The sequence below is a fragment of the Bicyclus anynana genome, chromosome 10, assembly GCF_947172395.1.
Source record: "Bicyclus anynana chromosome 10, ilBicAnyn1.1, whole genome shotgun sequence".
Taxonomy (NCBI): domain Eukaryota; kingdom Metazoa; phylum Arthropoda; class Insecta; order Lepidoptera; family Nymphalidae; genus Bicyclus; species Bicyclus anynana.
In genome coordinates, this window is record NC_069092.1 from 848,196 (window position 1) to 873,074 (window position 24,879).

The following is a 24,879-nucleotide window of genomic DNA, read 5'->3' on the forward strand; positions in this document are numbered from 1 at the left end:
AGGATGTTGGCATATCATGTAGTTCGTGTCCTGCAATTTTTTCGGATGTTTTGGGCATGAGATGTTAAACTATTTGATTTTTTTAAAAGAGTAGCAGAACCTTCCTTCCGAACCGGTGGTAGAGACTATACAACTACTCAAACTTGACGTTTCAAAAGTGCTTGTAAACTAACTACTTGAAATAAATGAATTTGGAATTTTGAACTTTTTGAATTTTATTTTTACCATTATACCACAACATATATATGATCACAGAACTGCGTACGCTAGGCCTAATCAGCATGGAGACGCATAAATTAATTAGTAGACAGGTTTCAGTTTGAACCAGCTGTAAGTACGTATAATGTTGTGTTAGCAACCAGTTTATTGCTCTATTCTTGTATTCTGATTATAAAACAAGCGATTATGATAATTATGATATTATAATAATTCATTTAAAAAGCTTTGTTACACCAGTGGTTAGATCAGAGGACGGAGGTCCAGGGTTCGAGTGAGTTTGAATGGGAATTTGCTAAGAGAAGTGGGAATGTTGATCCTGGACCAAATCCAAGAAGAACTGTTTGGCTTTTGTGTAACTATATTTTTATAACTCGCAAGCGCGAGTTTTGAAATTACCTATCTCTCTGTTTAACAGATACTAGAGAATGAGGAAGTTAGCGGTGTGTTGGAAACTCGCTCTTGCGAGTTATACTAAACATCGTTAGAGAATAGCCGTGCTGGTGTGAAAAGTTATTTAAAATTTTCGTCTGTCTGTATTTGTCCGGGCTAATAGGTGGAGCGGCTGAACGGATTTTGATTGGACTTTCACTGGGAAATAGAGGAGGCAACATTTATGCTACTTTTAATCCAATGTGGCGTCCGCTAGTGTAACTTAGATTGATGTTTTTATCCAGTCTCGTAGCGTACCTTGGCCCAATAAAAAAAATACGAAGGGTAAAGATTTCTTCTTAAAAGGGAAAAAAGATTGCTTGTTTTGACTTTGTAATTTCTGAAGTGAAACTCTATAGGCAGTTTTTTGTTTTTTTTTCCGAAAAGCACCAGATTTAGTAAGATTGAAGATAACATTTTACTAATTCTAGCTTTCACATGTAAGGGGCCCGGGGCCCCTATAGTCCGGGGGGCCCGTATCATTGATACGGCGGTAGCTACGCTCCTGGTTTTATCACACACTCTTACATCAGCTCATTATGATAGATTATAGCCGTAGTAATGACCGCATCAGCTCCCAACTTTGACCCCTTAATCTAACGCCTGCCAACCCCACAATATCACATGTCAGTGACAAAAGATGTGTGTGAACTGTGACTTGTGATTTATGTGAACGTGGTGATATACGAGTAAATTCATACGAAAGTGACTTGGTTAAAAAATTAATTGCTTATATTTAGACCCAAAGATAATAAACCATATAATTCAGATTTCGACCAAAGAATAAATCTATGCTAGTGATCACATATAGAACAAAGAACAAAGACAACTAGATGTATTCAAAAAAACTAATCGACTCTTCGAGTATTTCCTCTTCTCGTGAAATTACGGGGATAAAATATAGCCTATAACACACAAATAATGTGGCTTTCTAGTGGTAAATTAATTTTTATTAAAATTGGTTTAGTACATCCTGAGATTACCCCCTACAACGCCACAAGTCTAATATTAGTACCTATGGATATAGACCAAAATAATATCATGCTTATCTAGGTATATAAATAACTTATTCTGAAATTTTGTAATTCAGTAGTCCCGACATTTCGGGGTATCCTAAAGTAATAATTTTATATTATACTCGTAGATCGGTTACGTCCCTACAAAATAATCGCAAAAAGTGATCCGAATAGTAGGCTACAACAATTTTGTCTTTAATTCCATTATATATTTATGTATATATAGTTTTTACACTTCCTACACACACAACTCGACATTGTAGACAATATTTAGGTAGGTATTACTTGTTTAAATAACGTTCAATGTTGACCACAACTAACGTTGAGTTGTGTATAAATTTCCTCTTTTCAGCGCCTCATTTTTCACGCGCCAGTAACACATCTAACAGTATTTAATATCATTGGTATCTTAGTGTTTTGCTAATAGGACTAGGAGTTATTCAACAACTATGGGGTATAAAATTTTTTTGTTAAAGTTTGTTTAAGTTTTCATAAAGAATTTAGTTAGAATATAATCATATTGATACTGTGATGCTCGTTTTTCTCTTTTCTGTTCATTACGCTTAAGCAGTCGGGGTTTTTTTTTGTTTTTATAATAATAATTAATTGGATAGACAAGAAGTAAGTGTAGATGTAGCTCAAAGCGGAATGTGTTTGCCTAATAGAAGATGTCCATTCTTGCTACGCTAATTGCTGGCGCCAGAAATGCAATTTGCCAAACACATTAATTAATTTAAATTAATTATATAAATTCTACTTTAGTCGCGATTGTGAGAGAGTGCATGCGATACGCGCACACCTGATGTGAATTTATCAATTTCAGTTTCTAAAAACCTGTGATAAAACTATAATTTTTGAGCAAATTAAAAAAGTCGGAATTCAGATCATCTATACTAATATTATAAAGCTGAAGAGTTTGTTTGTTTGATTGAACGCGCTAATCTCAGGAATTACTGGTCTGATTTTAAAAATTCTATTAGTGTTAGATAGCCCTTTGATCGAGGAAGGCTATAACTATAGGCTATATATTATCTCCGTATTCCTACGGGAACGAGAACCACGCGGGTGTAACCGCGCGGCGTCAGCTAGTCTATAAACTATGATAAAGTTGCTAAGTTGCTTTTTAGGGGTTACTTACAGACGCCCTAGACTTTGTCGGCATTTGTTTCCCAGCGAATTTTAAAGAACAGAGTTTTAACAGCTTTTCCATTTGTTCCATTTCACTCTGAATACCTATCATATATATTTTTAGGACCCGATTGGTCATTTCAGAGATTAGCGAATAAGCACAAATTTTGGTATTGCTGTTACAAAAAGAAACTACAAAGTAACGAGTAAAATATTTTATCCAACGAACTTAGGGACCCAAAAAGGGGTGTTCTATGTTTAACATTTAACTGTCTAAAGCTTCGTAGGTAAATGGACCGATTTAGATGTAGTTTTTTCAACATAAAGCCATGTTAAGTAGAATATTCAATGGTTATTTTATACTATAGATACTCGTAAGTTGCATGCCTACAAAATCACTGCAAAAAGTGATCCGAATTTAGCTACTCCACTGAGCTCACACATCCACAATTTGTGTTTACTTACATTATATATTTATGTATATATTAACCCATAGTCACAAGTCCAGTAGTCACAAGTCCTGGACTTTGTCTGGTGATTTTCTCTCTACCACGCGATGGACCCGGCATCTGCACGGTGAATCCATGGAATGCTAAGATTTTCGTCTCTTTTAACATTTCCTGAACAGACAACTGGAAATTGTAGACAATATTTAGGTATTATTTGTTTAAATAACTTTTATTGTTTACTATGATGTAAAATTAAAACAATTACTTATGCACATTTGTTCCACTTAGTTTTAATGCGCTAGTGCCCTATTTCTAGCATAAAATATCGTTGGGAATATTGTTTTTTTTAACGAAACAAACGTTCATCGTAAACTGGATAAGTCCATTCTATAATTATCAGCATTTTCCTATTATGATAATTATGATGAAGTTCGATTGTTCGTTAATCGGTTTTCATATTTAAGTGTATTTTAATATTGTTTCAATTGGTGCACAATAAAAGTGTGCTAGTAAATTACAAATGACATTTCTAATCTAATTGAAGTATAATCTCTATTTTGAACAGGTTATTAATATGGCCCACAATTACTACTCATATTATGAAATAGTTTTGTAGTTTATGTTAGGTTACTGTAATTGACAAATCATCTATAAAATACCGAGTTTTTAAGAAAGCATGATGACAATTATTACAAGTTTTAGTAGTAGAGCTATTTCTTATACTCACCCGTGAAATAATTTACGTAATTAAGATATCGTTAGATTTGTCTTAATAACCCAAGTGTTCTTAGTTAGGTGAAATTAAAAAAAAAACAACAAGACGACTGTAAGACGCTATAGACTCAAGGTAAAAAAAAAAAAAATTCGAATATCTCTATATGGGTGTCAAATTCAAGAGCTCATCAAGAGGATTTCAAAATGATACATCATGGCCAAAATAAAAGAACGTACAATTAGAAAAACATTATTTATTAAACGCGATACAAAATTTAGGTGCGAGCAGGTTAGGGCAGTTTTAAATTTTTTTTAATTATTGACTTGTTGTAATAGATTAAAAAAGTGCATTAAAATGTGTAATTGTATGTGTATATGAACTGAAGTCGATTCTGTTTGTGGACTTGTTTTTGTGTCTCTTTTTTGCGATAGCCAGTGCGTGTAATATAATGAATGGTGTTACAAGATGCCGGTCAGTCTCGGCCAGCTCTCGCGCTCGCGGGTCCTTCCGGAGGGCCGTCAAATATATCCTCAGATTTGTGTTGCGCCCACCGCCATCTGTTGACGAAAAGTCGGACCTACGTGTTTTAGTGAAATCGTATGGGACCATAGAAAAGGTTGGTATATTCTGTTGTCTTATAAAAGTGTAATAGTGTAGTAGTGTATTTAAAAAAAAATAATAAAAAAATTCAACCGACTTCCAACTCGAAAATTAACTATGTGCTACCTTCTGATCAGTTTGAAGGCGGTGCCAAGCCAGTGATGTTTCAAAATACCTTATGAAAACACTAACAAACTCACTAGCCGTCTTTGCAATTTTCGAAAGATCCCCTCAATTTCTTCAGGATGCCATCATCAGATCCTGACATGAAAAAAATGGGACTACCCTGGAATGAAACCCTTTAAAACAAAAAAAGAATTTTCGAAATCGGTCCATAAATGACGGAATTATCGCTGGACATACATAAAAAAAAACATACAAACAGCCGAACGTAGAACCTCCTCCATTTTGGAAGTCGGTTAAAAATAAAGAGAAAACGGTTTTTTTATTTGACATTAAAATATTTTCGTTTAAATGTAGGTATACTTAATAAATAAATGCGAAATTACCTTTTAACGGCCAAAGCGATGTGGATTATTCAATTCACTACTTGCTACTTTTCATCTCGGATGGAATATCCATGGTTCCCATAAGGTTTGCAAAAAAACAGTAATGCAAACGTAGTCGCGGGCATCCGCTAGTGCAAAATAAATATCAATCCGCCATTACTCGTAGAATAAGGTAAGATAATATAGCAAAGGGCTAAACACTGATTATAACTCAGCTATCAATCTCCTTGGTCACTCTGAGAAACCACAGAGTGGGGTGGATCTAAGGTTTATATCCCCATCCTAATAGCTTTTTGTGGGTTCTTCTTAAACCTAGGCGTGTTTGGAACTCTCGTAACTATAAGTTTTCGTTTACCTTAAGAAAGTTTATTTACTGAAACGTTTCTGAAGCGGTTTAAAAAATTTGCTGTGATAATGTTGTATTAGGAAGCTTTGCCAGCAAAAACGCAAGATTTTTGTACAAAATAGTAAAAGCTAATTTGGATAAACGTATGTACTATTAATTAGTCTTATGATTTAGTTAATGAATGTTTTATCTTAAGTAGCATACGAGAGCTACATACCTGTTCATCTTTAGTGACTAAGCTCTTTAAAAGATAATAAAAAAAAAGTTTATTTGTAAGTCTTGCTTGCTATGTTTTATAGGGGGAAAAACGCGGGTAACCGCGAGCCGTCGGTTTTGAATTTCTTTTTAAGTCCTTATAATGAATGATGATGAGGATGAAGCTGATGAAAGAAATGTACAAAAACATCTACATCGATTATTATTTAACTGTATTATGATTGACGAATATTAAGATAACATGACGATTACACAAAAGTGTCATAACAACTACATTATCAAGAGTTACTGATGTCGATACACTTCTATTAGACCGAGAGCCTATGAGAGCCAGACTTACCTACGTTACAAATGTATTTATTTTATAGCTTGGCAACTTCGTTCGTAACACTCCCGATGGTCTGCGCGAGCTGGGGGACGTGTAGCGATGAATGAAAAACCTACGACTGATGCACCTCACTTCCTCGCGCGCAAGATTTCACACCCGCGCAGTCTTTCCCCCCGTCGCCCGCATATCATGAGATCAACGAACTTGCCAGACTATAGAAAGGTTGAAAGTTTATCAGTCCATGCCACTACGTTGAAGGTTTTAAGGCCTCAACTTATCCAAGTAATTAAGTACAAAAAGTAACTTTTTTGATATTTTCTACAGAATATCATGAGGAGTGAGGGATGACTCTTTAAAAAATCGTTACAGATGTTTTTCGAAGCGTTTCCACGAAGCAAAGTGATTGGGGATATGATTTCTCATATTCCATAATTGGCTGCGGTAGTTAGGAAGGAGCATAGACTAACAAACTTGAAGCTTTCCTAAAATGAGGTCTCTGATTATATAATACACTCGTCATGTGAAATTAAGTTTTTACCATTATGGGAACCATGGATTTTTTGGGGATGAAATTAGTCTATCTTATCACTATCTTCCAGTGAAAATCCCATTAAAATGGGGTGAGTCGTTCCATAAATTTGGCTGGACAAACAGAAACATTTTTTGTAAAAGCTCGTTTGTTTTGGTATCGTGTAAATAATTACTATAAACAGTTGAAAAAATACAGCTAAGTATCTTAAAATCTCAGACAAATTTTAAATTTATTTAGGTATATTGAAAATAATCAAAGAATGAGGTAAGTCTGACTATCGCAGGTCCATATTATTTTGATGAATTTTGTTTATCTCGGTTAAGTATATTATGACTCGGTGGCATAATGTTGATACAAGGCGTGATAGTGATCGTTTTATCACAGTTCAACGGAAATTTCCGGATTACAATTTGCGAACGGCCTACATCTTGATGCTCCGACCCAAATGTTGGCGATGTATGTAATTGTTATATTGATGGACATCCAAAGAACATGTTCTATAAAGTGCTGCCCTGGCTATTAACCTGAGGTGTACTGGGTGAAGCCTGTAATCAGAGGCTCAATGTATCTACTTCTGCCTAGCGTGGTCTCACTATGTGGAGTCCGCTTTCCGACATAATCTCGCCCACTTTGCCCGATCTTGGGCATCCGACTTCTTGAGTTTGTTGGCTCTCAAGCCCACGTGTACGATGACCAGCCAGCGCTTTTTAGAGCGGCCATCTTTAGCGCCAGGGACTGCGATCTTCAGACATCTGTTACCCACGTAGCTCTGCGGACGTCGTGCTACGTGACCGTATCATCTAAGACGGGCTGCAGCTTATGAGCCTCTCCAATGTCAAGGACAATGCCATGTCACGGCTCAATATATCTCAACGGTAAATTAAACGAACTTACACCGAGAGCTCATTAGTTCGATCCCTGCCCATTGGACTTTTGTCATCATCATCATCATTATCAGATGATGACAGCTGGACATAGGCCTCTTGCATGGACTGCAAAACACAATGGTCTCAAACCGCCAGTATCCAGCGGCTGCCTGCAACCCGCTTAATGTCCTCAGTGGGGAGTCGACCAACACAGCGCTCCCGTGCGGGTTTACCATAGCTTGGGACCCCAACGTCCAGCAACTCTTGAAACTATGTGGCTTACCTTTGCCACTTCAATTTCGCGACTCGCTAAGCTATGTCAGTGACTTTGTTGTAGATCTCCTTAATTCTCTATTGGATTTGATCACGCAGAGAAACTCCAAGCATAACTCGCTCCATCGCTTGAATGACTTTGAGCCTGAAGTGGGAATATTGGTCATATTTTAAAAGATATAGGAAATATTCTTTTATAAAAATATCTTTTAGACTCAGACACAGCATTGAATTGTTGTTTCTGCTTAACAGCAGAAAAGCAGAGCGCCTCTAGACCTTGTCCGGACTTTTAATTTCATAGGCCGAAATAATTCACAAACTCAGGACCTTATAATCTAAAGCCAGGCGCTAACCATTGGACCAACGAGGTATTTTGTCAGAAAAGTAAATAATGACTTATGTAGTAAATCTTAAAGTACCTCTGTACCGGCATCAAGTTAATGCTCAAGTAATTATCATATTTTCGTCGTGTCATTAGATAATAGACTTATTAAATGTTCACGGGTTTTATGATGGGATTATCATGGTTAATTTGTTATGATTTACGAGATAAAACTATCTGGCGGTTAAAATGTGTCCACATTGTTAGTGGTTCTGTCGTTAACGGCGGTTGATATTTCTGTTGTATCATTTAAATAGTGGTTAGAATTAAACCGAGGTTTAGTGTAGTGAGGTTAAAGTGATTCGTACTAAACAGGAAGTTGTGTTGTAAGAAAATCTTTAATTATTATTTTCTTTTTAATGACGGTCATTATTTTTATATTTACACATAGGCATCTCTACCCAATATCTCAATCTCAGGATAGCAGGGCATATTTGCACGAGACTTTTTTAACGTCCGTTAAAAAAACTTTCGTGCGAATGAGTGCTTACAATAACTAATAATTATAGCTTTGGTATGTGACACAGATGGTGGTAAAGATAGGTGCTAGAAATTTATTTTGGTAAGATGAGGTACTTTTCCAATTGAATTTTATGATTTTCCGGAGATTGTTTGACCGAATTACAAATTTCAATTTATCTTACCTGTTTCGATTTATAAAGTAACTGACCGATTTGTTCAATTCAATTATTTTTCCATCCCATGGAAACAGTACATACCTACCTATTTTCCCGAATTAAAGGTGTTTTTTTATTTATATTTATAAGAAAAAAGGATTCACATTTAGGTTACCTAACCTATTACTTAGTAGGAATTAAGAATATTTCTACTGTGCTGATTCTATTACTATTTTCCATAATTAATGTGAAATTAGCGAAATAATTAATTTAAAATTAGTGAAGTGGAATTACTAAATAAAACAAATACTTTTTAAGTAGTTAGGAAAACAAGCAAGATTTCGCTTTGTCCGAAAGAGTTGAAACAAACATAGATCACAATAATTTCTTATCTCAGCTCTGTGTCTCAGCGATGTTATGGGCTGCGCGTGGCTAGACGCTTATTTCTGGACAAACGAAACTTTTTGTTCGGTATATATTTTTTTAATTACCATGTCAATAGAGGAACGAAGATTTAAATTGAAATACTTTTAAAATAGGCTTGGACTTTTTTCTAAAACAGAGTTCTAGAGATTAACTAATGAAAGTAGAGACTGCAATCGTCCGGCAAATTAAAATATTATTCGGAAGGCAGGAGATAATATTTTCTTTAGAACTTCCGCAGCTTTTAGCTTTATTTTTTTTAAGCGGATCTTTTTCGAAAAATGCATAATATCAAAAGTACTAATATTACTACTACGTAGAAATATTTTTCTTTTTTTATAAATTTGATTTGTTATATGTGCAAAGGTAGGTTCATCACTCATAAATAAAAGGACCGATTTTCGCGTGGTTTTTGCAATAAGATTAAGCTAAGTTTGGGGGAAGCCTGAAAGCTTCAGGCTTGTGGCTTTACTCATAATTAATAATAGTAAATATCTAGTCGTAAAATTTATAACGTTTTTTTTCATTCGTTAGTACTTATTTAATTTTTTCAAGATCCCTTGTGAGCTTTTCTGAGATAAAATTAAGAAGTGTCCTATGTCTTCCTATGTATTTCTAGTTTAAGAATGCAATCTATCACATTTCTAAACTTCATCTAAATCCATTCAGCTGATAGATAAACAAGAATTCTATGAAGATTGATTTTACCTACTTTTGGCGTCAGTCAGTTTTTTTTGCGTATACAAACCATGCTCAACCTTGAAGCATGTCAGTATTTCGAGTTATTTCTTCATATTCATATATTTTTTAATTTACCTCAGGCAATCATGACGGCGAACGGCAAATTGGAGAAGAATGCGAAAAGCGACTCTTCCATCGCCACGCTTGACGAGGCCATGATGTTGACAGGTAAGTGACACGTTATAACTCATACAATCATACAACGAGATCCCTAAGTACCCTAGAATAGACCTTCTTCATTTTATACACGCTGAAATTACTAAAAGAAATTAAAAAAAAAGGATTTTTCGTCATAATTCTTTTTCTGTACCTGACGTGTTGGGCCTGAAGTGTTCGGTCTGCTAAGCGTCTCTAGCGAAGGTTTACCACGCTCCATTGGGGGTTAAAGTCAGCCATTCACGGTCAATTATTCTCACGTTTCTGCAGCGCAAACGGCAGCGAAGACGTTTCATAAGTCGAGCTGTCATCCACGCCAATACACCACCAATACACGATCAGTTATAGTTGTGGGTGCTGCAGAAACGTGAGAATAATTGATTGTCAATGGCGTGCATAAGGTGGACGTAGGGTGACAACATCTTTAACGATCACTATCAGATGTTAATGAAACGACCGACACCGACTGCTTAACACGTTCGCTGCAGTGTGGGGTCTTTTGACCCTGTACCGCACTACCAGTTTGTTTTAGTACGTGGTTGAAAGACCCCGTAACAAAACAGTGGAAAGTACAGAAAAACGGAGCAGCGAACGCTTTCTGCTGTGCTCAAGACGATGAACACCAACTCCGGCGAGAATTTTTACTGAAAATTTCTAAGCTCACTATTTCATAGCCCGGCCCAGGACTCGAACCCAGGTCCTCATGATCCAAAGCCAAAGGCTAAGTACTGGACCAACGAGGCTGTTAAAGTCTGAGAATCATAATTTAAAATGCAATAGACATGCAACGCGCAAAACAATGGGCACCTTGTTAACAAATCTATATCGAAGTTAATTTTTTGTCGCATTAACAAATCATTATTTTTTTATTATTATTGACTGCTAAATTGACATAATTTTTTCCTTGTCAGTTCTTGTAATAATTACAAGACACAAACATATACGTAAGTACATTTAAATTCCTTCGGCTTAATTGGTTTCGATCACTAGTGAGTTGTTGTTTTGTGTGTGTGCACTGGAATAGTTTACAAATTAACGTTTTTAAATTATTTACCTTATTATGTTTGTATTTACGTATACGGTTTTATTTATAGAAATTATGTTCAGGATTTATTTGGAAACAAAGTAAAAGTGATGAAAATTCCAAAGTCAGGAAAATACATTTAATTACAGCAATTATTATGTCAAGCACGGATAGAGGCCATATTTTGTCACCGTATTGATTCTTCAGATTATCCTTCAATTAAAAATCTAGCAATAAAAAAATAATTACTAATTGGGTAATTAATGGAAGTAATGAGTTTTATTGAAAATTATTGTTAAGGCGTTATACCATTGTTGCGTTCTAAGTACTCCTTGATAAAAGTAATGTTACTCTTACTTTGTTTCAAATTACAAACTAACTGACGCCCGCGACTTCGTTTGCGTAAAAATCGGTGTAAGCTTTCTTTCCCTTTTTAAACCCATAATGTTTTATATTATTAATTGACTATGAAATGAAGTAAATAAAGCATTTTCAAAATTTATTTTTAACTTCTATATTTAGCTAAATATCGAAGTTAAAAATAAATTTTGAAAATGCGGATTATATTTATTGCGGATTTGGATTAATGCGGATTTGGATCCGTATAATTTAGTCTGAAATGGCATAAATCTCAATTTGTATTAATGCAAAGATCTTGTTTGACAGTCTATAAATTACGTAAAAATGTAAGAAAATAAGTAAAATTAAGTATAACAACAAAATTATGTGAGTATTAGTTAAAATATATATTTGATAGAGCAATGTACTTCCATTGACATTAACCTGTCTCTGAACACTAACTAAGTTATTCAAATCAAGTCATTAAAAAGATTTAAGGCGTAAGCGTAAGATCGCATTGATCATAGGAACACGTGGACAGAACCGCGGTGACTTACTTTGTGGGTTCTAAGTTATGTCAATTTCTAAGGAGATGATTGGTTAGATCTTTTCTTCAATTATTTTGCTTATATAGGGAAAGATGTAAAAAATCACTGAAAAGTTCTGAAAATACATGCGTTTAAACTTTACAAGTACATGAACATAAAGAATATGTTAACTTAATGTATATCTTATGCTACAAGGTAAAAATAGTTCTGATTTTAGATAAGTAGCGTTGTACTTTATATTATATCTATAGCAACAACGAGCGTTGCAGTGGAAGTTTGCCTTTATGCAAAATAAACAGTATAGCTTTACTTTATTCTTTGTGATCTAGGTAATGCTAGTAACTTTAATAATGGCTAAACAATTATGAAATAAACGTTTCCTAGGAAATAAAAATATTCATAATTATTTCATTACGATTAAAGGAAATTATGTTCCCCATTTTACAAATTAGGACCTTGTTATTTAACTAATGTCCAGACATTTAAGATTTAGAATCGATATCTATGAATTCGTCTCGTCGGTCCCGTAGTTATCATATGTGGCTTCGAATATCAAGACCCAGGGTTCGAGTCTTTAGATCGGACTTTGAAAATCTGACTATTCATTTACCCCCATTTAATTTGCTAAGGGTGATTTCGAAAACTCTTTCTTATAAAATGAAAAATAACTTTTTTTATCAAACAAAACATTATCAGATTATCTCAATGATAATTATAAAACTTCTGTCTTCTTTAAAGAAAATAGTTTTGAAGACTTCTCTACCTCATAAAAAATAACTCAGAAACAATTTAATATAATATTGGTAAACAAGCCAAAAGAATTATCGGAATATTATATTTCTAAAACGCAGAAGCCATTGAATTCACAGAAAGACGCATTTATTTAGGTATTTGTCATGCAAGTAAAATGATTTGTGGAGCTATATCCATACCAGTTTTGTGTTCCTTTTTTTGTAATAAAATATTTGTCTGTACCGTTTTATAAGTAGGTATAGTCGTATATTTTCCTGGTAGAAGATTAGTTATTAGCATTTCATTGCGTACACGTGTTCCTATTTTATAGTTAACTAGCGGACACCCGCGACTTCGTCCGCGTAAAACTCGATGTAAACATTCAACTACCCTGCCCTATCCCTACGCTACCCCTAACGCTACCCCTAACCTACCTCTACCTCTATCCCTACCTTAATTAATTAACTAGTAATTGGAACATTTTATGGTTCTATCTTTTATAGTTGAGGCAGCGTACGCAAAATGAGTAACATTTCTGTTTGATTTTTTACACCTTGTGTCCGTAAAACCCAAATATCTTACGGAACCCTATTTATTTCCAAAATCAAATTTAGCCTATGTTACTTGTGAATAATGTAGCTTTCGAATGAAAGTGAAAGAATATTAAAAATAGGTCGAGTAGTTTTTGAGCCTATTCATTACAAACAAACAAACATACATACAAAGTTTTCCTCTTTATAATATTAGTATAGAAGTATAGATAAAAATGTAGCTTCGAAAAAATATTGACATATATCTAAAATATAATATAATAAAATATAATATTTTATAATAGACATTATTTAAGTTAGCTTTTGAATATCTAATGCATTCCAAGACGCGGGCGTATTTGGAAGAGGTACAATTTGTACCCACACCTCGGTCGGTTAATTTTGATTGTTGAGTTTACTAATACAGGCTGATTATTGTTATCGCCGTTTAGTGTTGGAAATAGTCTGTGACGGATATGACGTCGCTCGATCTCGTGTCGGCTTCAGTGTGCTTGTAGCGTTCGAGCCGTCCACATCTCTTGTTGTGTAATTCTTTATGTGTTACTTGGAATAGGCGGGGAGAGTGACTTGAGTGGAAAAGGGGAGTGTTTGATATCAGTAAAAGGCGCCTTTAACCCTACATACATCGTTCACAAGTGCGTGACTCCACTCAAGGTCATTCTCTGCCATTCTAGGGTCTTATTTTGGTTACAGTTTGATTTGTTAATTAAGTTGTCCTGACAAGTGTTGTGAATCATAACTTTTGTTTGACATTAGTTATCTTAATTTTGTAATCACCTTTAGAGTCCTATAATATTATTAACTCAAAAAAAAAATAAGTTTGAAAAAGAAGATAACCGCAAATAGTTTCACGTCTAATTCCTTGCATTAACGGCATTAACGGCTTCGTATGTTTTGAAAATTCATTTATTTCAATCTTACAACTCTTTTGAAACGTCAAGTTATATCATGTTGTTTTCTACTACTACTTTTTAAAATTAAAGTAACGCGGGTTCCAAATGCGCCTTGGTCCGACAAGAGCCCACAACAAACTCAGCCAAGATTTGTTTATTTGTTTATCACCACTATACTAGAATTAAGTACACTTATCTAGAATTACTCCAGTCAATTATAAAAATATTAAAACTCCTAGTATCATTTCATTACAATATTTGTAACTGGATCATTCAAAAGGTAGCAGAGAAGCGACAAAATGCTTACATTTTTCGGAATATCTTTAGTCAATGAAAATAAGAAACTGAATTTATTAATTATACATTAAAAGTCTATCAGAACAAAAATTAACATCAAATTAGCTAGGCTATTAAATAACTCGGACGCTTTAAGAGAACGAAATTCATTTGACATTCAATGTATGCTACGAAAACTATGTAGATATTATTGTACCTACCACTCAACGAAATTGTAAAGTTTAACTGGGTCAATTGACTTCAATATCCCAATATGTTGGCTGATTTTGTTTTTAGGCTTACGCTTGACCACAATCAAGCCTGATGGAAAGCAATGATGAGGTCCAAGATAAAGCGAGCTTGCCTAGAAGATGCCTATTCACTCTGAATTATACGTGAATTATACGTGTCAGGAGACACAGACGCCGGAAGGGCATGCCTTATTTTGGCAGTTCTTATTAGGAACGTTGTTGGATGATATATTTATGACAAGCCGACACCCGTAACTTCGTCCGCGTGGAATTCAGTTTTTCACAAATCCCGCGGGAACCATGGATTTTTCCGGGATGAAAAGAAGCCTATGTATTAATCCAGAGTAAAATCTATTTCCATTCCAAATTTCAGTCAAATCGCTTCAGTAGCCGCAGCGTAAAAGAGGAACAAACATACTTACACACTTTCACACTATAATATTAGTGTGAAGTGTGATTGCTAGTTTAAACTTATGAATTCAGGTGTATAAGTTTTATCACAATCCGTGTAGCATTTGATATGGAGCGGACAACGTACAGACAGACGATTAGATAATAATTTTACAAGGAGACAACAATTTGATTTATTAGGTTATCTGATTTAAGCTATTAAAGTTAATTAATTATAATGAGGACACCGTCGTATTTCAAATGGAAGATAACTACAGCATGCTCCAAATCAATATTATTCCGTCAAGGCTATAATTCCGTCAAGGCTATAATTTCGTTAAGGCTATAATTCCGTCAAGGCTATAATTCCGTCAATATAATCTATCACCGAATTAAACTACTCTGAGTGAAAATCATCAATTGAATTGTTTTGGCACTATCGATAGCGTTAGCGATAGCAAAACTTTCAACCCCTATTTTACTCCCTTCACTTTTTATTTTCGGGATAAAAAGTAGCCTATGTTCTGCTTCAAGGTCCTATTTATCATAATACCCAAATTCGATTTGATCGGTTCAGGCGTTTAGCCGTGAAAAGGTAAGAGACAGACAGACTTACTTACACAAAATTGATCAACGGAGCAGTTAAACTCTGATCACGTTTTGCAGTGATTTTGTAGGCACGTAACATATCCAATAGTACAAAATCGTTGCTAATGATATTGAAGCGGACACAAATCTTAATGAGGTCTTAATGAGGAGATGTTCCTACCTACCCTCAATATCACACAATCTAATCATAATTTTCCGTCAACCGTCGATAATATAGACATTTGCCCCCAAACATAGATACTATAAAGATAAACTACTTAAGTGCATTTATCAAAACACACGGTTTACATTATTATTGATGACCCGACAGATTGTGGAAGTTAATAACGCTATTAATAACATCACATCGAGCTGACCCCCCGTCGATTCACGCTGTCCCCTGCGGATCTTCGCGTGACAGTATACTGTTGTGACTGTAAGCTCCCATTCGCACGAGAGTTTTTCTAACGGACGTTAAAAAAAGCGATCAAGTCTATGCATATAATAAAACTAGTCGATTTCTATAAATTTCTTCGAAATTTGAGATTTCACTTATACCATTTGTAACAACAAACGTTAGCGTGGCATAAAGAAAGCCAGCGCCATTTTGAATCTATACTTATAATACGACTTCTGTACATTTCGTACATTCTGTACATTGAAGATATTTTGAAAATTTTTGTTGGGGGGCATTATATGAGCCACTGAAGCTAAAAATATTTTTTTTCGATTTTTGTCTGTCTGTCCGTGTTTTTTTGTTATTAGGACATCACGCAGAAACTACTGAATGAATTCAAATGAAATTTGGCATGCTTTAAAACCATAATACAGTAATAAGGTTATAGGATACTTTTTATTGCGAAAATTAAATAATAAGGGGGTGGGATAGGGGGTTGAAAGTTTGTATGGAAAGTCCTTCATTTTTAGAGTTACAGTTTTAAAAAATTATTCATAAATCATAAAAAAAACGAAATATAATGGGATAAAAAAAACTATAAAATTCAAACCCTAAAGTAGTGAAATAGGTCTTGAAAGCTTACACTAATTTCGTCGCGGACGAAGTCGCGGGCGTCCGCTAGTATAGTATAAAGTTAAATGAAGGTCTATTTCCAACGCCCAAAATTGAAAATGCTTGCAAAAAGCGTCGCGTTTTAAAAACGCTGTCGTATGAACATATACTTGGGAATGCATTTGTTGTTTGAACGCTTTGTTAGCGTACGTTAAAAATCTCTCGTGCGGATGAGGGCTTACGAGTAGGTGGTGTGGTCTTATCTGTTGTTTAGAGCTTACTATTAACTAACAGTTACGTTAGGTTAACGCCTATCTCTAACCTGTGGGCTCTGTATCTGGGCTGCCCATGTAGTCAAGTGGCACATCGATTCTCTTTCTACGATCGCTAACGCTTCGAAAACTATAATAATGTATGGGAATGACATTTGCTATCGACAAGTCACGTGATCACGATCTGTCATTCCTATACATTTTTCTAGTTTTCGAAGCGTTAGCGATCGTAGAAAGAGAATTGACGTGCCACTTGGCTACAGGGGTTGGTTTATTAGCAACACTATTATGTATTAATATCATGCAATACAAGACATGATTACTCATGAAGAAGCAGATAGTATACATGTATATGCGTTTAGAGTTAGGGGATGTATGCGAAAACCAATATCGCCATTTGTCTCCAAAAACTGCTAATTCGATTTTTATGTGGTTTTGTAACAATAATGGTATCAAAAATGCATTTTTTATTCTAAGATTTTGATTTAAGTTCCGAAAATGCAAAGAAAATCTTCGTTTTGTGTTATTAAACATTTATGTAATATAAATACACTACCGACGAACCGTGGATTTTCCCAGGATTAAAGTAGCCTATGTGTTAATCCAGAGTAAAATCTATTTCCATTCCACATATCCGCCAAATCGGTTCAGTAGTTGCGGCGTTAAAGATTAATAAACATCCAAACAGACATTTATACAAACTTTCATGCTTTTAATAAACAACTTTGTTATAGTTTCATAGGTAAAGCTTCACAATTGGTCTGCATTGTTATCGCACGCGGTATAATTCCACAGACTTGCCAAATAATTATCTCGGGGTTAAAATAACAATAATACATTTTAACCTAAAGTACATAATAGTACTGTTTGCTCCGTTGGCTGCGTCTTATAGTTTATCGTCTGCGTATCATAAGATCTTAGGTTCTAAACTGCGATTAAGCAAAGGATAAGTCTGAGGGCCTAGTGGCAGTTTCATACTGTGACGGTCGCGTTAACGTTAACGCGAATTTCTAAGGAATTGAAACAGCGCCATCTAGTGGCACTACTCCACAACTGTTTCAATTCCATATAAATTCGCGTTTACTTTAACGCGATAGTAACAGTATGAAAATATTGAATCGTTGCCGATATTCTTGCATTATATAATGATTTATTTATTTTGCTATCATCCGCGAAAATTCGGCGAACCCATGCGACAACGTCACCCAGGTCCGACAAAATACTCTCTACGTACGTTTCACCCCGAAACCGGAGCATCCTCAGGAGATGTTGACTCTACAACGTGCAATTGCAAAAGTCTTTTTCTTTTCCAATTGCACGTTGTAGAGTCAACATTTCGCCGAATTTTCGCGGATGATAGCAAAATAAATAAATCATTATATAATCATGATGAACTTCCGCAAAGTAACGCCTGCTTCTATCCGATATTCTTGCACCCATTACATGTGGGCATGATTTGCTTAAACCTTTGGGTCTAAACCTCAGACTAATTAAAATAGGACCTGCCTAGCTAGACGTTACCCCTTTGTCAAAAGTATGATCACGATCTAACGTGTTTATACAAATACGTCTATATAGGTAATCGATGTTTTAGTGCGTTAAAATTAATTAGCGCGCCGAATAAGGGGTGACAATGATGAACTGTGTTTATATTTATCTATTAGTCATTAAAAATAGGTTAAAGTAAGGAGGATAGGTAAAAGAGACACAATTATATAGAAACACAATATCCTTATTGCACCAAAAAATAATAGATCTTAAATTAGTGTGCATGAGTTTGCTGTTTTTTCACAATAACATGCTTCGTTCCACTTTGCGTATTTTTTGCAAGTTGATTAGTTTTTTATCTTGTTCACAGTGGGCTAAGGTGAAGGGACCTATTCGTTATGTAATATTACTATTGCACTAACTTTGGCCCGCGAATTTGTCGACATTGCTCTAAGTACCATATCTGACATGGAATTCATCTTGAATCTGAATGACTTAGAAAGGAACTACTGCAAAGGTCCTCTAAAATTTAAGAAAGTTGCAGAGCGAATTTAATTTTAAAGAGAGAGTAAGGAGAAAACATTAAATATGAAATTTGATAAAATAATGTTATTGGATAACAACAACCATAGAGCCAAAACTAGCCAGGAGAATCCAGAAGTGAGAGATTACAGAAGCAAACAAAAACTTGAAGCTAATATTCGCCAAACATTCAAAGAAAATAAAACCACTATAAACTCGCACATGTCTCCGAAACCAGCTCTATGAAGCTCTACATTAAACTCTACATCTACATCAACAAGCATTGCAACGAACTACCTTCCCCTGCTCAATACTTAAAGATACTAAAAATACTTGTAAACTAAACCATGTTGGACTAACCACTGAACATGGAATAAGAAATTATTTTACGTTTGCGAATTCCAATATCGACATACGCTACAAAGGAAAAAATAAATAAATAATAAGAATAAACAAGAAAAGTGGTTGAGGAAAACCCACATAGCGTTGTAGCGCCGAAGGAAGAAGATGAAGAGTTAGAAAGGACTTTAGATCGTGGTGGCCTTAGAAGGTAGGAAGGCAGGTTTCTAGAGTTCGGATTTTTTATATTCCAAAGAATCGGCCTCAAGACTGATCCCTGAGGCACACCACTCAGCACCGCCGCTCTTTTTGTCCGTCACTCCCCATCCAGAATATCCATCTGTTACGGAGGTGTGATTCCAGCAGCCTCCCAAGACCCACAACCAAACCAAGTTTAATGCACATTTTTTGTTATTATAATTATTTTTCCCTGCACAATATATGAGAAATCTTGTCGACAGTCACTTAGCTTCGCAGCAACCCTTCGAAAAACACCGTTAAAGATTGGACGGTTGAGGGTCTAGATCCTTAAAACCTACTACCGACCAAAGATTCCAGATTCCCCTCCAGTTTCAGTTTTCCCCACAAGAATAACCTCAAGCCAAGAATGAACGGGGAATTTCTACACAAGCGAGTATATAAACAAACTAATAAATGACGTAGTCGGCATAATTCTAAGTGTAATTCAAGTAATCTTGTTTTGCGTATGTTGTTGGCGTAGTATTAAAAAGCCTTAACTGCTGATTACTGCTGTTTATAGTACGTTATTGTGTTACAAATATTTGCTGTGGGAAACCCCACTATTGCTTAGAAAAAACAACATGTATCAGAAATTAGATCTTATATAATCTTACTAGTAGATGCCGCGCGGTTTCACCCGCATGGTTCCCGTTCCCAAAAGAATACGGGTATAAAATATAGCCTATAGCCTTCCTCGAAAAATGGGCTATCTAACACTGAAATATTTTTTTAAATCGGACCAGTAGTTTCTGAGATTATCGCGTTTAATCAATCAAACAAACAAACTCTTCAGCTTTATAATATTAGTATAGATTTATTTAAATTAAAATTAAAAAATTAAATATTAAAATTTGCATCATATAAATAAATCTATATTATTATAAAGAGGTAAAGTTTGTAGTGTTGTAGGGGGCAATCTTGGAATGTACTAAACCGATTTTGAAAATTCTTTTACAACTAAAAAGCCTTGTTATTATTTAATGTCACAGGCTATATTTTCCATGGGAACTGGAACAAAGCGAGTGAAACGAATTTTATATTTCTTGATATTGTTTTTGAATTAAAATAACGGGTTCTCATAAAATAAAACGGACAAATCGGTTAAAGCTGATTTACCTGAATAAGTTTACTTTGAGGTTAGAACCCTACACCCTATTCTACTCTTTTATATGAAATTATAACTAGTTTACTAAAATCTTTCTATATTTAGTTTTATTTTATGCAGTATTATTATCGTCTGTGTAATCTTTTACGTTATAACAAGATTACTACAGTTTTTTGACAAAATCCTTGAGTTTATGTAATTATCTAATTAAAATTAATTTGTTACCACGTAATTATTTATTTTTCCCGATGTTTGTATACTATAATACAATAATATAATACATATATATAAACTACAAGAAGTTAAAGATATTTTGTTATCAATCAAAAATACAATCTCATATAAACAACCGTTAATATTTTTTACGCATAAACTAATAAAACAAACGCATTCTAATCACATAAGCGAATAAATAACTATATAAGTAAGTAATTATGTAATTACACTATGAGTTACAAAAGGAATTAATTTCATCATACTTTATTTGTTGTTAGCGACCAGTTATTAATTAAGTAGTAAATACCTTTATTCTGTTTAATGTTCAGGTTTTTTTTTACTTTATATTCCGCTTGGCAGTACATTTTGACACTTCAAATTTTAGACTCTAAATTCGCGGTTTAAAAATGTCTTTTTTTAATCCTATTTTAATAATTATGCCATAGTTCTCTGTTCTACTGTTTAGCGGACGCCCACGACTTCGTCCCTTTTTCATTCCCTACTATTTATATTTTCGCATGTCTTATATATAATAAATATTCCACTAATCATCTAACAAAAATTAAACTCAAGACAAAATGTATGTTTAAAAAAGTTTAACCCCTTTTAAACCCTTTAGGGGTAGATTTTTGTTAAAACTTTTATGACATTACAATTTTTATATCGCTATATTCCCGTTATTACCTCCAAATAATCATATTAAATAGGCCTTTATTACTGAACCATACCAAAGAAGGAAAATAGAACTGTAATTTTTTTGTCTCCTCAAATAGTCGTTTTAAGATGCGGACATCTATAAAAAACATTCTACTAATAATCGGATAAAAATGTCAATCAAAGAGGTATTTTATTTGGCTGTTTTTTTTTTTATTTGCATAAACAGAAAGGCATAATGATATCTACAGTCCGTTCAAGTTATCAAACATATTGGAACACAATAATACAAGTAATAATAGCTGTACATGGAAGATAATGTTAATAAATAAAATAATTATAAATAATCTTACACAGGATGTTTAAAAAACTACTACAGTTTTTATAGAGTAGCAGATAGTACCTAATTCTACAAATTAGTTGAATTAGAAATCATGTTAAGGACATCACTTATGGCTGAGGCTTTATAATATTACCAATTTTCTATTAGACATTGTCAAATTATTAACAAAAACAATGTATAAGTTAAAAAATGGGATAAAAAATAAACATCAACTCACAAGGAAATTAAAAAAGAAGTTTAGTGCTTATGTAGAAAATTCCAAGTTGTTATTAATTTTACGTTTGCCAAAAATTCAAGATTTTGAATTTATTATTCAAATCGACTCAACAACTCAAAGCATGAAGTAAAAGTATGAATCTATTTAAATGTTTAATGCTCAAATCGGACACCCTGTTCATTTATTATTATAATATCATTAACAAAGGCATCGACTGAAAAAATACATCGCAATAATTAACAAGATACGAAGACTTTATCTTATATTTATTGCTTGTCATTGTGTATCTTACAACTTAATTGCAATGAAAACATACTTTTAAAATGATACATGATGCAACGGGTGTTTATAGTCTGATTTAATCGTTTCGTTTCTAAAAATATATGTGCTTTTCTCATTAAATACAAAGTCCCTGTTGTTCTATTTATTGGGAATATATTTATTAAATACTGCCTCGTTGGCTCTTCTGGTTGATTTACTTTGTAGAGTGTGCTTCGGAACTTGTCGATCTATTTCCTCCATCACCCTTCTACCATAAAACTACTAGGCATCGCAGTAATCTGCTCTCTTTATGTAGTCGATGACTTGGTCTCGTATTAAAGCGTCTTGGTTATTCGTCCGTGATTCACACTGCGAAGTTGAGGAATAAACTTCCAATTTCAGATCTCTTTACCACCTACAAGCCACAGTATGATCATCAAGTTAATAGTGAAAGTCGCTACCTTCTAGGCGAGTGTGTTCCACCTTAGTCTGCATTTTCGCTTAATCGTGATTGGAGTCATTGCTAGCCTATAGTGTAATAAAAAAAAACTCTTCCTTCCAAGCTAAGTTAGAGTTGAGTCACTAGACAAACTGACGTTTAAAAAACTACTACATGAACAACATGATAATTGAAAAATTCTATTTAACCTTTAGGTATCGGCTGGAGGAGGCCTATACCCAATGAGGGGTCCTTACTAGTTAAATAGATTTTATTAATTAGAAATAAGACTAACTTACTAACATACTAAACTTAAAACAGATACACTAACAATATACTAACATAGAAATAAAATTAAAACTGTTACTCTTATTAATTGAAAAACTTGTTTAATGTAATAATGTAAGGAATAATAAAGGCTTTGAAATTGAAATTGAAATTTACCCTTTAGACTTTAGGCTGTTCTCCTGTTGTTTCCAGGATTTGGAATATACAACATCCTGCACATGCTGCTGAGCGGGCTGATCCTCATGGGCGTCATCATGCAGAGCCTGGTGATGGGGTACGTGATGCCGGCCGCGCAGTGCGACCTGGAGCTGACCCTCACGCAGCGCGGCTGGCTCGCGGCCATCCCCTTCCTTGGTATTTAGTTTGGTCTCTTAACAGAGTTTTAGGTAGCCATATAAGAGCTTTGATAACCCAGTGGATATGACCTCTGCCTCCGATTCCGGAGGGTGTGGGTTCGAATCGGGCCCGGGGCATGCACCTCCAACTTTTCAGTTATGTGCATTTTAAGAAATTAAATATCACGTCTCAAACGGTGAAGGAATCGTGAGGAAACCTGCATTCCAGAGAATTTTTCTTAATTCTCTGCGAGTGTGAAGTCCGCCAATCCGCATTGGGCCAGCGTGGTGGACTAAGGCCTAACCCCTGTCATTCTGAGAGAAGACTCGAGCTCAGTAGTGAGCCGAATATGGGTTGATAATGATGATGATGGTAAGTAGTACCTGATAGCCTGGTTGGCGCTGTGGTTACCCTGTGCACGAGTAGGTTAGGCGATACATCATTGAGTTTCCTTTTCTAACAAAAAATTCTCAGTTGTAACCAAAATTCAGGAAGTCAGTAGTGTGCTCCCGTGCTCTGGAAACCACGTTAGACAATGGTTCCGGTCATTATCATGACATTTACTCGATAGTGGTCGTTGCGCAGACAAATATACCTCTTCCCCTATCCTATTTACCTCATGATCGTCATCTTGCATTGGAAAGGTGTGGTAGGACTAAGTGTAATTAACCAATTTACAATAGGTAATGTAAAAGATTCAGATCATTATTTGGTGTTAGGAATGTATCCTGGCTCTTCAATGCACCGTGATGAGGATGTCTCTACACACATTACCTTTTCTTCCTGTCGACAGTAAAAAAGCGAAATTGTAGTTATCCACAAAAACGAAAGTGTTCACCAGAGCCAAAAAAACGTTTTCAGTTTCTTTCAAAAAATCATAGCATGTTTGTTAACTTACACTCACGATTTTTAGATAATAGACATGTTATTTTTTTCTAAATATCAGTCAACACTGAAATCTCATTCTAACTATTATTTGTCAAAATTTTGTTGACTACGACATTTTGAACTATTTTTACAGAACGTTAAAACGTTGTAATGGTACTATGGAGCTGGTTCAAAGGCATTTTTTTAAGGAAAACAAAAACGTTGTGAGCAACAATACTTGAACTAAGGCTGTCCAACTTAATGTTGTAAATTAATGAAATTTATCTCTTATTATATATACATCAAGTAAACTAAAATATTTTTATTGTAATCGACATTGTGAAAGTTATTACATTTTTTTTTAATTACAACCTTTTCGAAAGCAGGCATTCAAGTTAAAACCTATGGTTTTCTAATATTAATTTTATAACTATGCGTCGTAGAGTGTCGTCGTGACCCAGACCATTTGAAGCAGTTTTTTTTTTCTGATTCGAACAATAAAAAAATATTTCTCTTTCCGCCGTCGCAGTGTTCTCACTCACAAATACTTCTTTCCAGCTATCATCCTCACGTCATACTTCTGGGGCTGGCTGGCTGACACGCGTGGACGCCGTTTCGTCATGCTCTTCTCTATGATGATCTCCGCGGTCTTCTCTGTGCTGGCCAGCTTGGCGCCGGACATCATCTCCTTCGGTCTTCTCTCTTTCTGCTCCTCTATTTTGTAAGTTGGATCCTACATGCTGAAC

At 34.7% G+C, this 24,879-nt stretch overlaps 1 protein-coding gene across 2 annotated transcripts in view; it reads left to right on the forward strand.

Annotated features, from left to right (window-relative positions):
* Positions 1–3,946: 3,946 nt before the first annotated feature.
* The window catches only part of LOC112047908 (synaptic vesicle glycoprotein 2C), a 29,584-nt gene continuing 8,651 nt past the window's right edge, over positions 3,947–24,879 (forward strand). Inside the window, exons 1-4 of one of the 2 annotated variants that reach the window (XM_024085202.2) lie at positions 3,947–4,572; positions 9,870–9,957; positions 23,123–23,284; positions 24,692–24,854. In XM_024085202.2, the coding sequence (XP_023940970.1) occupies positions 4,405–4,572; positions 9,870–9,957; positions 23,123–23,284; positions 24,692–24,854 (581 nt within the window). In that variant the 5' untranslated portion in view covers positions 3,947–4,404. Of the gene's footprint in view, positions 4,573–8,313; positions 8,335–9,869; positions 9,958–23,122; positions 23,285–24,691; positions 24,855–24,879 lie in introns of those variants that run through there. The other variant, XM_024085204.2, reaches the window with a different exon arrangement.